The sequence below is a fragment of the Entelurus aequoreus genome, linkage group LG20, assembly GCF_033978785.1.
Source record: "Entelurus aequoreus isolate RoL-2023_Sb linkage group LG20, RoL_Eaeq_v1.1, whole genome shotgun sequence".
Taxonomy (NCBI): domain Eukaryota; kingdom Metazoa; phylum Chordata; class Actinopteri; order Syngnathiformes; family Syngnathidae; genus Entelurus; species Entelurus aequoreus.
Window position 1 is genome coordinate 26,598,338 of NC_084750.1, and position 13,881 is coordinate 26,612,218.

A 13,881-nucleotide genomic window follows, 5' to 3' on the forward strand; every position below is an offset into this window, starting at 1 on the left:
GAGTATGCTTCAGGAACCCAAGTGTACCACTATATTATTATTTTTTTGTATCCCTCTTTCGGGACACTTCGGTTAAAGCCCCGCCCACCTGATGATGACACACTGGTTCTCGCAGTCAATCATCATGTTGCGGTACACGTTGTCAGCCAGAGCGTAGATGTGAGGCGGGTTCTCATACTGGGCCTTGGTGGGAGCGAGGGGGTCGACCAAGCAAAATATTACACAACATGTGTGTGTGTGCGTGCACGTGTGTGTGTGTGTGTGTGGTACCGCTCCCTGGTAGAGTTCCACTTCTCGTTCAGTAAAATATGGAAGCTGTTTAAATGGGTTGACGGAGATCAGAACGGGTCCAATGTAGGTCTGAAAAAAGCCAGTTAAGGTGGAAGGAGAAGAAGTAGAACTACGGAAGTATTATTGTAGCAAAACAATGCGTATCTCAATTTGTGTGTGTGTACTCAAGATTCAGGTGTCCGTGTACTGTATTGCGTGTCTGTATATCAATCCGTGTGTGTGTGTGTGTACTCAGATTCACGTGTCCATATACTGTATTGTGTGTCTGTATATCAATCTGTGTGTGTGCGTGTATTCAGATTTGCGTGTCCGTGTACTGTATTGTGTGTCTGTATATCAATCTGTGTGTGTGTGTAATCAGATGCAGGTGTCCGTGTACTTTATTGTGTGTCTGTATATCAATCTGTGTGTGTGTACTCAGATTCACGTGTCCGTATACTGTATTGTGTGTCTGTATATCAATCTGTGTGTGTGTGTATTCAGATTCAGGTGTCCATATACTGTATTATGTGTTTGTATATCAATCTGTGTGTACTCACATTCAGGTGTCCGTGTACTGTATTGTGTGTCTGTATATCAGTCGGTTTGTGTGTGTAATCAGATTCACGTGTCCCTGTACTGTATTGTGTGTTTGTATATCAATCTGTGTGTGTGTGTGTACTCAGATTCACTTGTCTGTGTACTGTATTGTGTGTCTGTATATCAATCTGTCTGTGTGTGTACTCAGATTTGCGTGTCCGTGTGTTGTATTGTGTGTCTGTATATCAATCTGTCTGTGTGTGTACTCAGATTTGCGTGTCCGTGTGTTGTATTGTGTGTCTGTATATCAATCTGTGTGTGTGTGTACTCAGATTCATGTGTCCGTGTACTGTATTGTGTGTCTGTATATCAATCTGTGTGTGTAATCAGATTCAAGTGTCCGTGTACTGTATTGTGTGTCTGTATATCAATGTGTGTGTGTGTGTGTGTGTGTGTACTCAGATTTAAGTGTCCATGTACTGTATTGTGTGTCTGTATATTAATCTGTGTGTGTACTCAGATTCATGTGTCCATGTACTGTATTGTGTGTCTGTATATCAATCTGTATGTGTGTGTACTCAGATTCATGTGTCCGTGTAATATATTGTGTGTCTGTATATCAATCTGTGTGTGTGTTTGTACTCAGATTCACGTGTCCGTGTACTTTGTGTTTCTGTATATCAATCTGTGTGCGTGTAATCAGATTCGAGTGTGCGTGTTTTAATTTGTGTCCGAATTGCCATTTGTGTGCGTGTATTTTGAAATGTGTGTGTGTAAAAAAATGTGTGTGTCCGTGTATTCAGATTTGTATAGCAGGAACCCTGATTGGCTGTCTTTTTACACGTGACTTTTGTGACACTTCTGCCGTGTAACCTTTGTGTGTCTGTATCTCAATCTGTGAGTAATCAGATCCTTGTGTGCATGTTTTAATTTGTGTGAGTGTGTGTGTAAAAAAAAAATCTGTCCGTCCGAATTTCGACGTGTGTGTGCGTGTAAAAGAAAATGTGTGTCTGTGAACACGTTAGTTTTTCTCAGCGTGTGTCACTGAGACTCTATTGTGGTTGACCTTGCCACAGAATAACACGAGTGGGTGCAAGGCGCCGACTAGTGGTGAGTATGGGGAAAGCAAAGGTGACGTTGCAGACAGACACATCTTTATACACGTTCAGATCGCTGCATGGAAACACACACACACACAGATCGAAAGACGAACACAAATTAAAAGACGCTCACACAAATCTATTTACACACACACACAGATTGAGATACAGACACACTCACTTTATACACATGAAATTCGGACAGAAATAAATATTTTTTTACACACACATCGAAATACGGACACACAAATTAAAACACGCCTACACAAATTTAATTACACACACAGCTTGAGATACAGACATTTTTTTTTAAACACAGAAATTTGGACAGACAGATTTTCTTTACACACACACACACACACACACACACACACACACACACACACACACACACACACACACACACACACACACACACACACACACACACACACACACACACACACACACATCCAAATACGGACACACAAATTAAAACACGCACACACAAATCTGATGAGACACACAGATTGAGATACAGACACACATACACAGATTGAAATTCAGACAGACTGATTTTTTTTTGTTAAAACACACAAATCGAAAAACAGACCAACAAATAAAACACGCATACACAGAACTGATTACATACACACAGATTGAGATACAGTGAAGTGAATTATATTTATATAGCGCTTTTCTCTCGTGACTCAAAGCGCTTTTACATAGTGAAACCCAATATCTAAAGTACATTTAAACCAGTGTGGGTGGCACTGAGAGCAGGTGGGTAAAGTGTCTTGCCCAAGGACACAACGGCAGTGACTAGGATGGCGGAAGCGGGGACACACATTTTATTTACAAACACACATATCAAAATTCGGACGGACAGATTTATTTTTTACACACATTAAAATACGACCACACAAATTAAAAAAAACACACAGATCGGATTATACACACCCACACACACATACACACGCACACACAGATTGAGATACAGACACACACATTTTTTTTTTTTTACACAAACAAAGATCGAAATTCGAACGGACTGATTATTTTTCACACACAAATCGAAATACATGCACACAGATTGAGATACAGACAAACACATATTTTTACACACACAGATTGAAATTCGGACGGACACATTTTTTTTCACACACAAATCAAAAAACGGACACACAAATCAAAACACGCATACACAGATCTGATTACACACACAGATTGAGATACAGACACACACATTTTTTTACACACACGGATTTAAATTTTGACGGACAGATTTTTTATACACATACAAATCGAAATACGACACACAGATCAAAACACAAACACACAAATCTGATTACACACACAGATTGAGATACAGACACACACATTTTTTTGTACACACACAAAGATTGAAATTCAAACTGACTGATTTTTTTTACACATAAATTGAAATACAAACATACAAATTAAAACACGCACACACAAATTGAGACACAGACACACGTATTTTTACACACACGGATTGAAATTCAGACGGGCAGACCTTTTTTACACACACAAATCAAAATACAGACACACAAACAACACGCACACACAGATCTGATTACACACACACAGAGATACAGACACACACTTTTTTTAAAAACAAAAACACATCAAAATTCGCACAAGCTGATTTTTTTTAACGCACACACAAATGAATACATGCACACACAAATCAAGTAGTTTTGCTACAAAAATACTTTCATATCGAACCATTAATGTGGGGTCTGTGTGTGTGTGTGTGTGTGTGTGTGTGTGTGTGTGTGTGTGTATGTGTGTTTGTTTGTGTGTCAGGATACAAAAATGTAATCGTCCATGTATCTCTTCTTCAGGTTGTCCGTGATGGCGTCTTCATTGATTTTGGACAGGAGCACCATGTCATCCACGCCGCTCACCTTCACGTTCTGGGCCAGCCAATGATATTGCTCCTTACTGCCCTGTGTGGGCGGGGCAAGCACATTCGCTATTTTAGAGGACATGATTACGCACGTCATTAAAGTTAAAACGTTAAAGTTAAAGTACCACTGATAGTCACACGCACACTAGGCGTGGTGAAATTATTCTCTGCATTTGACCCATCCCCTTATTCCACCCCCTGGGAGGTGAGGGGAGCAGTGAGCAGCTCGGAAATCATTTTGGCGATTTAACCCCCAATTCCAACCCTTGATGCAGAGTGCCAAACAGGGAGGTAATGGGTCCCATTTTTATAGTCTTTGGAATGAGTCTGTATTAACAATCCTTCGGAGACACCCATTCAGGCCGTGGCACCGTGAGGACAATTTTTGCTCGCCAGGACTTGAAACCGAGGATAAAGTTCAAAAGATCAAAGCAGGTGTCTAAGAGGTTTTATGTCATATGAATTATCTATGGCCCCCGGGATGATATTTGATTAGTATTAGAACCGGCCCGCAGGCCACAGCCGCCGGCTGATGTTTAGCACGCACAAATACTCCATCAGTGTTGGCTCTAGGAATTTTCTAAATGGGGCCCCGGGGACCCCATCAAGTCATAAAAATAGGGTCCCACAGTAAATTTTTGGGGTGCCACTTTTTTGTAACCCTTTTGAAAACAAATGATAAATGTATGCATTATCCTGTTATAACTCACATTCTATATTGTGTTTTGGAAACAGGTTGTCATAAACGTTACTTAATTCATTTAAAAAATAATAATAGGAGAGGAAACAAATTTTTATGCATATGTAAATTTATTCAGTTATAAACATTAATTCCTTCGTGCATTTTAATTTTACTGCTGCCGGGTATTTTTTTAAAATATATTTTTATTGTAATATTTTCAGAATTTGTTTGTTCTATTTTTGGCCAAAGTAAGACAAAGAAAACAATCTGAAGTTTTTAGTTTTAATGCCATGATTTTAAGCGTCTGGCCCCGTGTGTGCACAGATTTTCCTTCATGCGGCCCCTGAGCTAAAATGAGTTTGACGCCCCTGCCATAATGTCCTCTTAAAGGTCACCATAATGCAGTTGTGTTAAAGTCAAGGCCCCCGCGAATGAATTATCTATGGCCCCCGGGATGATATTTGATTAGTATTAGAACTGGCCCGCAGGCCACAGTCGCCTGCTGATGTTTTGCACGCACCAATAATTCATCAGTTTTGGTGCTAGGAATTTTCAAAATGGGGTCCCTGGCCATCAAGTCATAAAAACGGAGTCCCACAGTAAATTTTTGGGATGCCACTTTTTTGTAACCCTTTTGTAAACAAATGATAAATGTATGCATTATCCTGTTATAACTCACATTCTATATTGTGTTTTGGAAACAGGTTGTCATAAATGTTACTTAATTCATTTAAAAAATAATAATAGGAGAGAAAACACATTTTTATGCATATGTAAATTTATTCAGTTATAAACATTCATTCACTTTCCTTCATGCATCTTAATTTTACTGCTGCCAGGTATTTTTTTCTATATTTTTATTGTAATATTTTCAGAATGTGTTTGTTCTATTTTCGGCCAAAGTAAGACAAAGAAAACAATCTGAAGTTTTTAGTTTTAATCGTCCGGCCCCGCGTGTGCCCAGATTTTCCTCCATGCGGCCCCTGAGCTGAATAAAGCAAGACATGTTCTAGATCAAAAATCACTTCATATTCTCTACTGCTCAGTAGTGTTACGATATCTGAGTTATTGTGTAGAAATATGGGGAAACGACTACAAACGGGCGCTTCATTCACTAACTGTGTTACAAAAAAGATCAATTAGAATAATACATAATGTTGCATATAGAGAACACACAAACCCTTTATTTATTAAATCACAATTATTGAAATTCAACGATTGGGTGCATTTGCAAACAGCTAATATTCTGTACAAAGCCAATTATAACCTGCTAGCCAAGAATGTACAATTCTTCTCAACAAAAGAGGAGAAATATAACATTGGAGGAAAATCTCATTTAAAACATTTGTATGCTCGTACAACACTTCAAACCTTTATCATATCCATCCATCCATTTTCTACCACTTGTCCCTTTTGGGGTCGCGGGGGGTGCTGGACCCTATCTCAGCTGCATTCGGGCGGAAGGCGGGGTACACCCTGGACAAGTCGCCACCTCATTGCAGGGCCAACACAGATCGACAGACAACATTCACACTCACATTCACACACTAGGGCCAATTTAGTGTTGCCAATCAACCTATCCCCAGGTGCATGTTTTTGGAGGTGGGAGGAAGCCGGAGTACCCGGAGGGATTCCACGCAGTCACGGGGAGAACATGCAAACTATACACAGAAAGATCCCGAGCCCGGGATTGAACTCAGGACTACTCAGGACCTTCGTATTGTGAGGCACATGCACTAACCCATGTTCCACCGTGCTGCCCCCTTTATCATATCAGTATGTAGAATTAAGTTATAGACTTTTGACAAGAACAAGAAAGTTTGATCATATTACGCCTATACTGGCTCACCTGCACTGGCTTCCTGTGCACTTAAGATGTGATTTTAAGGTTTTACTACTAACGTATAAAATACTACACCGTCTAGCTCCATCCTATCTTGCCGATTTAATTGTACCATATGTCACGGCAAGAAATCTGCGTTCAAAGAACTCGGTTGGGGACATCTCTGCGCTGCTGACCCGTCTCCGCTCGGGATGGTCTCCTGCTGGCCCCACTATGGACTGGACTCTCATTATTATGTTAGATCCACTATGGACTGGACTCTCACTATTATGTTAGATCCACTATGGACTGGACTTTCACAATATTATGCTAGACCCACTCGACATCCATTGCATCCGGTCCAGTGTTTCCCATAAACTGCCAAGATACCTGTGGCGGTGGGGGCGTGGCTATGGGCGTGGCTATGGGCGGGGTCACCGTGACATCATCGAGTAATTTGCATAATTTACTACAATGATATGATTTTCTCTCAAAAGGCTCAAAAAATGTATACTAACTAATTAATAACAACAGTTTTGTTTTAAACGTCCATCCATCCATCCATTTTACAATATAATTACAACACTTTATGTACATATTTATATACAAATTTGAACAATAAATTATTCACTGAAATATATTTATTAATTGTGGTTCTTACAAAAAATATATCTTATAAAAATATAAAAGCTAAAATGTCTCTTAAAGCTCTGCCCCTTTAATTAGTGCATACTAAATAATTTAACTTTAGCCAACTACTACAACCATAATATTTACCAGCAACATAAAGTGAAACCGAGGCAGAGGTGTCCTGCCACAGTCAGTAACAAATAAACAGAAAACAGTAGTGCTGGTAGATAGACACAAAGCTTCATCAAACATCTGATCCACTGAACAAAGAGCTCCAAAAATCTTGATCCTACACTTCTCTTTTGTAAAGTAAATCTGAACAGCCGATATGGGCATCTACATCAACTATATGATTTGCCTGAGAAGCTGGACAGGACAAAAAAAAAAATAAATAAATAAATTTTGTGGCGGCCTTAATTCTTTCGTGGCGGGCCGCCACAAACAAATGAATGTGTGGGAAACACTGCGGTCTCCCCTAGAGGGGGGGTCACCCACATCTGCAGTCCTCTCCAAGGTTTCTCATAGTCATTCATATTGACATCCCACTGGGTTGTGAGTTTTTCCTTGCCCTTATGTGAGATCTGAACCGACGATGTCGTTGTGGCTTGTGCAGCCCTTTGAGACACTTGTGATTTAGGGCTATATAAATAAACATTGATTGATTGATTGATTGAAGTTATGGAACGGATTAACCAAAAAAATCAAACAAAGCACCAATATGATTCAGTTTAAGAGACTGTTCAAACTACAAGTGTTCACAAAGTACACAGAACAAGAATTATGATGAACATATTGAACCCTTTTTTTTTATTGCGACAAAGATTATTTATGTACCGGTATTTAATATTTGTATGCTTACTATGGTTTATTATTTATTTGTTCACTGTTCTGTTACAGAGAACAAGGAAATTGAATTAAATGGCTACGGTATGAAAAGGAGTATAGGATTAAAAAAGCTCTGCTTCTTCCTACTCCTTTTCGGACGTGCTGTAATGAAACAACTGGAATTTGTGTGATGCATTACATTGTATCGTGTGCATGTTGGAAATAAACTAAAACTGAACTGAACTGAGCTAAAATGAGTTTGACACCCCTGCCATAATGTCTTCATAAGTGAAGTGAATTATATTTATATAGCGCTTTTCTCTAGTGACTCAAAGCGCTTTTACATAGTGAAACCCAATATCTAAGGTTACATTTAAACCAGTGTGGGTGGCACTGGGAGCAGGTGAGTAAAGTGTCTTGCCCAAGGACACAACGGCAGTGACTAGGATGGCGGAAGCGGGGATGGAACCTGGAACCCTCAAGTTGCTGGCACGGCCACTCTACCAACCGAGCTATACCGCCCCATATAATGTCCTCATAATACTGTATCTTCACAATGAATGTCAACAATTCCAGAGGCGTGTCTCCTCCTAAAAATTCCCAGCATTTCAAAGTCCTGTTGGGTCATGTTGGTGGACATGGAACTTTGCACACTGCGCATGCGCGTGTCACAGCATTGGCGCTAACATCAAGAGCTAGCATAACTTTTTATGTTGATGTTTTCTGTTTGTTCTACTGCAGCTTTCTTTATCCTGACAACAAACTTGTGTCCTGACTGTCACCACCAGAACCAGAGACCGGGACCAGAAGGTCCACACCAAAACTAGGAACCGAGGTGAGAGCCTTAACAGCCAGGATCGGGATGAGGGAGTGACTCACCATGTTTGCTCCTCTCACTTCCGCCTTCAGGTGGACGTTGAAAGTCGAAGGCGATCCACAAGAAAGCACATCAGACAAATCCTCTCCTGTACATTTGAATCCACATGAGTTAATCTCAGGTTCTGCCCGTAAAGTCAGTGCAGGTTTCGAGCAGTGGTCTCCAGTCTCTACAGGTGTGGACAGGTGAGGCTCCGCCCCCACCTCCCCCTTCCCCTGCTGCTTGAGGAATTCTTAGGGAAAACAGAGGTCTTTTTTTTTCTTTTTTTTCCTCTTTTTTTTTGGTGCTGCTGACCCCTGCTGTCAGGATGAGAGAATGACACATTGCTGTATTGATTTCGCTCACACAGGACGCCGTGTGAGGAGGTTTTCCTGTAGAACGAGGTCAGGGGTCGGCAACGCAAAATGTTGAAAAAAGCCATATTGGACCAATAATACAAAAAACAATATCTGTCTGGAGCCTCAAAAAATTAAAAGCCTTATATAAGTGTTATAATGAAGGCATTACATGATGTAAGTGTCTATAATATAGACACTTACATCATGTAATGCCTTCATTATAACACTTATATAAGGCTTTTAAAGTCATTTTGATAGTAGGCTAATATAGACACTTACATCATGTGTTGCCTTCATTATAACACTTATATAAGACTTTTGAAGTCATTTTGATAGTAGGTTAATATAGCTAATATAGACACTTACATCATGTGTTGCCTTCATTATAACACTTATATAAGAATTAAAGTAATTTTGATAGTAGGCTAATATAGCTAATATAGACACTTACATCATGTAATGCCTTCATTATAACACTTATATAAGACTTTTAAAGTCATTTTGATAGTAGGCTAATATAGCTAATATAGACACATCATGTGTTGCCTTCATTATAACACTTATACAAGACTTTTAAAGTCATTTTGATAGTAGGCTAATATAGCTAATATAGACACTTACATCATGTAATGCCTTCATAATAACACTTATATAAGACTTTTAAAGTCATTTCGATAGTAGGCTAATATAGACACTTACATCATGTGTTGCCTTCATTATAACACTTATATAAGACTTTTAAAGTCATTTTGATAGTAGGCTAATATAGCTAATATAGACACTTACATCATGTGTTGCCTTCATTATAACACTTATATAAGAATTAGTCATTTTGATAGTAGGCTAATATAGCTAATATAGACACTTACATCATGTAATGCCTTCATTATAACACTTATATAAGACTTTTAAAGTCATTTTGATAGTAGGCTAATATAGACACTTACATCATGTGTTGCCTTCATTATAACACTTATATAAGACTTTTAAAGTCATTTTGATAGTAGGCTAATATAGCTAATATAGACACTTACATCATGTGTTGCCTTCATTATAACACTTATATAAGAATTAAAGTCATTTTGATAGTAGGCTAATATAGCTAATATAGACACATACATCATGTAATGCCTTCATTATAACACTTATATAAGACTTTTAAAGTCATTTTGATAGTAGGCTAATATAGCTAATATAGACACTTACATCATGTGTTGTCTTCATTATAACACTTATACAAGACTTTTAAAGTCATTTTGATAGTAGGCTAATATAGCTAATATAGACACTTACATCATGTGTTGCCTTCATTATAACACTTATATAAGACTTTTAAAGTCATTTTGATAGTAGGCTAATATAGCTAATATAGATACTTACAGCATGTGTTGCCTTCATTATAACACTTATATAAGACTTTTAAAGCCATTTTGATAGTAGGCTTATATAGCTAATATAGACACTTACATCATGTAATGCCTTCATTATAACACTTATATAAGATTTTTAAAGTAATTTTGATAGTAGGCTAATATAGCTAATGTAGACACTTACATTATGTGTTGCCTTCATTATAACACTTATATAATACTTTTAAAGCCATTTTGATAGTAGGCTAATACAGCTAATATAGACTCTATATTAGCTATATTAGCCTACTATCAAAATGGCTTCATTATAACACTTATATAATACTTTTAAAGCCATTTTGATAGTAGGCTAATATAGCTAATATAGACTCTATATCAGCTATATTAGCTATGTGGGCTCTGTACCGAGGATGTCGTTGTGGCTTGTACAGCCCTTTGAGACACTTGTGATTTAGGGCTATATAAATAAACATTGATTGATTGATTGATTGATTACATGATGTAAGTGTCTATATTAGCTATATTGGCCTACTATCAAAATGGCTTTAAAAGTATTATATAAGTGTTATAATGAAGGCAACACATGATGTAAGTATCTATATTAGCTATATTAGCCTACTATCAAAACTACTTTAAAAGTCTTATATAAGTGTTATAATGAAGGCAACACATGATGTAAGTGTCTATATTAGCCTACAATCAAAATGACTTTAAAAAGTCTTATATAAGTGTTATAATGAAGACAACACATGATGTAAGTGTCTATATTAGCTATGTTAGCCTACTATCAAAATGACTTTAAAAGTCTTGTATAAGTGTTATAATGAAGACAACACATGATGTAAGTGTCTATATTAGCTATATTAGCCTACTATCAAAATGACTTTAAAAGTCTTATATAAGTGTTATAATGAAGGCATTACATCAGAATCAGAATCAGAATCAGAATCGTTTTATTGCCATTGTTTGAGAACGGGTTCACAAACTAGGAATTTTTCTTGGTGCAATCGTGCAACATAAAACACATATAACACATATTTGGTATAAAAAGAGCTGTGACTGAGCTATCAGATAGACTTATAAGGAATTCAAGAAATTCAAGGAGCTGCTGTTAGGAGTTATTGTTCATTTGCCTGATGGCCGAGGGGAAAAAACTGTTCAGGTGGCGGGAGGTGTGGGTCTGGATGGAGCGTAGTCTCCTGCCTGGGGGAGAGGGGAGAATAGTGTGTGTCCAGGTTGAGAAGAGTCAGCTGTGATCCGACCCACACGCCTCCTGGTCCTGGAGGAGAACAAGTCCTGGAGGGATGGGAGCTTGCAGCCAATCACCTTCTCAGAAGCACGTACGATGCGCTGCAGTCTATTCTTATGCTGGACTGTGGCGCCGGGGAACCACACTGTGATGGAGGAGGTCAGGATGGACTCTATGATGGCTGAGTAAAACTGCACCAGCATCTCGGTCGGCACCTAAGTTTCCTCAGCTGCCGCAGGAAGTACATCCTCTGCTGGGCCTTCTTGATGAGGGAGCTGATGGTCAGCTCCCACTTGAGGTCCTGGGTGATGGTGGTGCCCAAGAAACGGAAGGAGTCCACAATGGGGACGGGGGTGGGAGAGTCAATCAGGGTGAGGGGGGATGGTGGGGCTGTGACTTTCCTGAAGTCCATGATCATCTCCACTGTTTTCTGGGCGTTCAGCTCCAGGTTGTTGAGGCTGCACCAGGACGTCAGCCGGTCCACCTCTCTCCTGTAGGCGGACTCATCGCCATTCGAGATGAGCCCGATGAGGGTGGTGTCATCCGCAAACTTGAGCAGTTTTACGGATTGGTGACTGGAGGTGCAGCAGTTTGTATACAGGGAGAAGAGCCAGGGGGATAGTACACAGCCCTGAGGAGTACCAGTGTTTGTGGTTCGACTGTCCGAGACAATCTTCCCCAGCCGTACGTGCTGTCTTCTGTCTGTCAGGAAGTCATTAATCCAACTGCAGAGGGAGTCGGGCACGCTGAGCTGGTAGAGCTTGTCTCGTAGCAGTCCAGGGAGGATGGTGTTGAAGGCAGAGCTGAAGTCCACAAACAGGATCCTAGCGTAGGTTCCTGGGGAGTCCAGATGCTCCAGGATGAAGTGGAGGGCCAGGTTCACTGCATCATCCACAGACCTGTTGGCTCTGTAGGTGAACTGCCGTGGGTCCAGGAGGGGGGCGGTGATGTCCTTGAGGTGGGGCAGGACCAAGCGCTCAAAGGACTTCATGACCACAGACATCAGCGCGACCGGCCTGTAGTCATTTAGTCCTGTGATCCGTGCTTTCTTGGGGACAGGGACAATGGTAGAGGTCTTAAAGCAGGACGGCACGCGGCATAGCTCCAGAGAGGTGTTAAAAATGTCAGTGAAGACAGGAGCCAGCTGGTCCGCACAGTGTCTGAGAGTGGAGGGGGAGACACCATCCGGCCCGGGGGCCTTCCGCGTATTCAGCTTCAAGAACTGCCGGCGTACATCCTCTTCTTTGATGGAGAGGGTCTTTACAGTCTTATGATGTTTTTGGAGTCCTGTGATGTCATTGGAGTCCTTTGAGTCCTTTAACTCCTTTAATGATGTGCTGGCATTGGTGGGGAGGGTGATGGTGGGGGGAGCATGGCTTTGATGAGCTGAAGGCCGTTCATGACGACAGTAATGTGTGTTGAGGCCCTGAGCGAGAGTCCGGTCATTCAGGGCCTGGGGGGTTTTGGGCTTATAGTTCGTAAGGGCCCTTAGACCTCTCCAAACTGCCGCAGAATCATTGGAGCGGAACTGTTCCTGTAGACGGTTAGAGTACACAGATTTAGCTTTCTCCACTTCCCTGGTGAAGTGGTACTTCGCTTCTCTGTATGTACTTCGGTCCCCGCTTCTCCACGCAGCCTCCTTCTTCTTGCGCAGCTGTCGGAGCTTGGGTGTGAACCAGGGCTTGTCGTTGTTATAACAAATCCTGGTGCGCGTTGGAATGATGCGCGCCTCATTGAACTGTATGTATGAGGTCACAGTGTCCGTACACTCGTCCAGATTGTTCGTGGCCGCTCCAATTGCCTCCCAGTCTGTCGTTTCCCAGCAAGCACGCAACTCGTCCACAGACTCGGCGGTGAAACACTTAATGTTCCTCATAACAGGTTTAGCCAGTTTCAGTCTCTGTCTGTATGAAGGGATTAAGTGCACCATCACGTGATCTGATAGTCCAAGAGCAGCGCGCGGGACTGTATGAAAAGCCTTGCTCAGTGTAATGTAGCAGTGATCCAGCGTGTTCTCCTCTCTGGTCGGGCATTTAATAAACTGTATATACTTTGGTAATGATGTAAGTGTCTATATTAGCTATATTAGCCTACTATCAAAATGACTTTAATTCTTATATAAGTGTTATAATGAAGGCAACACATGATGTAAGTGTCTATATTAGCTATATTAGCCTACTATCAAAATTACTTTAAAAGTCTTGTATAAGTGTTATAATGAAGGCAACACATGATGTAAGTGTCTATATTAGCCTACTATCAAAAT

The 13,881-nt window shown here is 40.3% G+C and overlaps 1 protein-coding gene across 1 annotated transcript in view; it reads right to left on the minus strand.

Moving 5' to 3' along the window:
- The window catches only part of myo1eb (myosin IEb), a 26,604-nt gene extending 17,708 nt beyond the window's left edge, over nucleotides 1–8,896 (minus strand). Inside the window, exons 1-4 of the mRNA XM_062029837.1 lie at nucleotides 8,661–8,896; nucleotides 3,725–3,862; nucleotides 271–360; nucleotides 89–183 (exon numbers count right to left, since the gene is read on the minus strand). Coding sequence (XP_061885821.1) covers nucleotides 89–183; nucleotides 271–360; nucleotides 3,725–3,862; nucleotides 8,661–8,663 — 326 coding nt within the window. The 5' untranslated portion in view covers nucleotides 8,664–8,896. The remainder of the gene's footprint in view (nucleotides 1–88; nucleotides 184–270; nucleotides 361–3,724; nucleotides 3,863–8,660) is intronic.
- Between the last annotated feature and the right edge of the window lie 4,985 nt (nucleotides 8,897–13,881).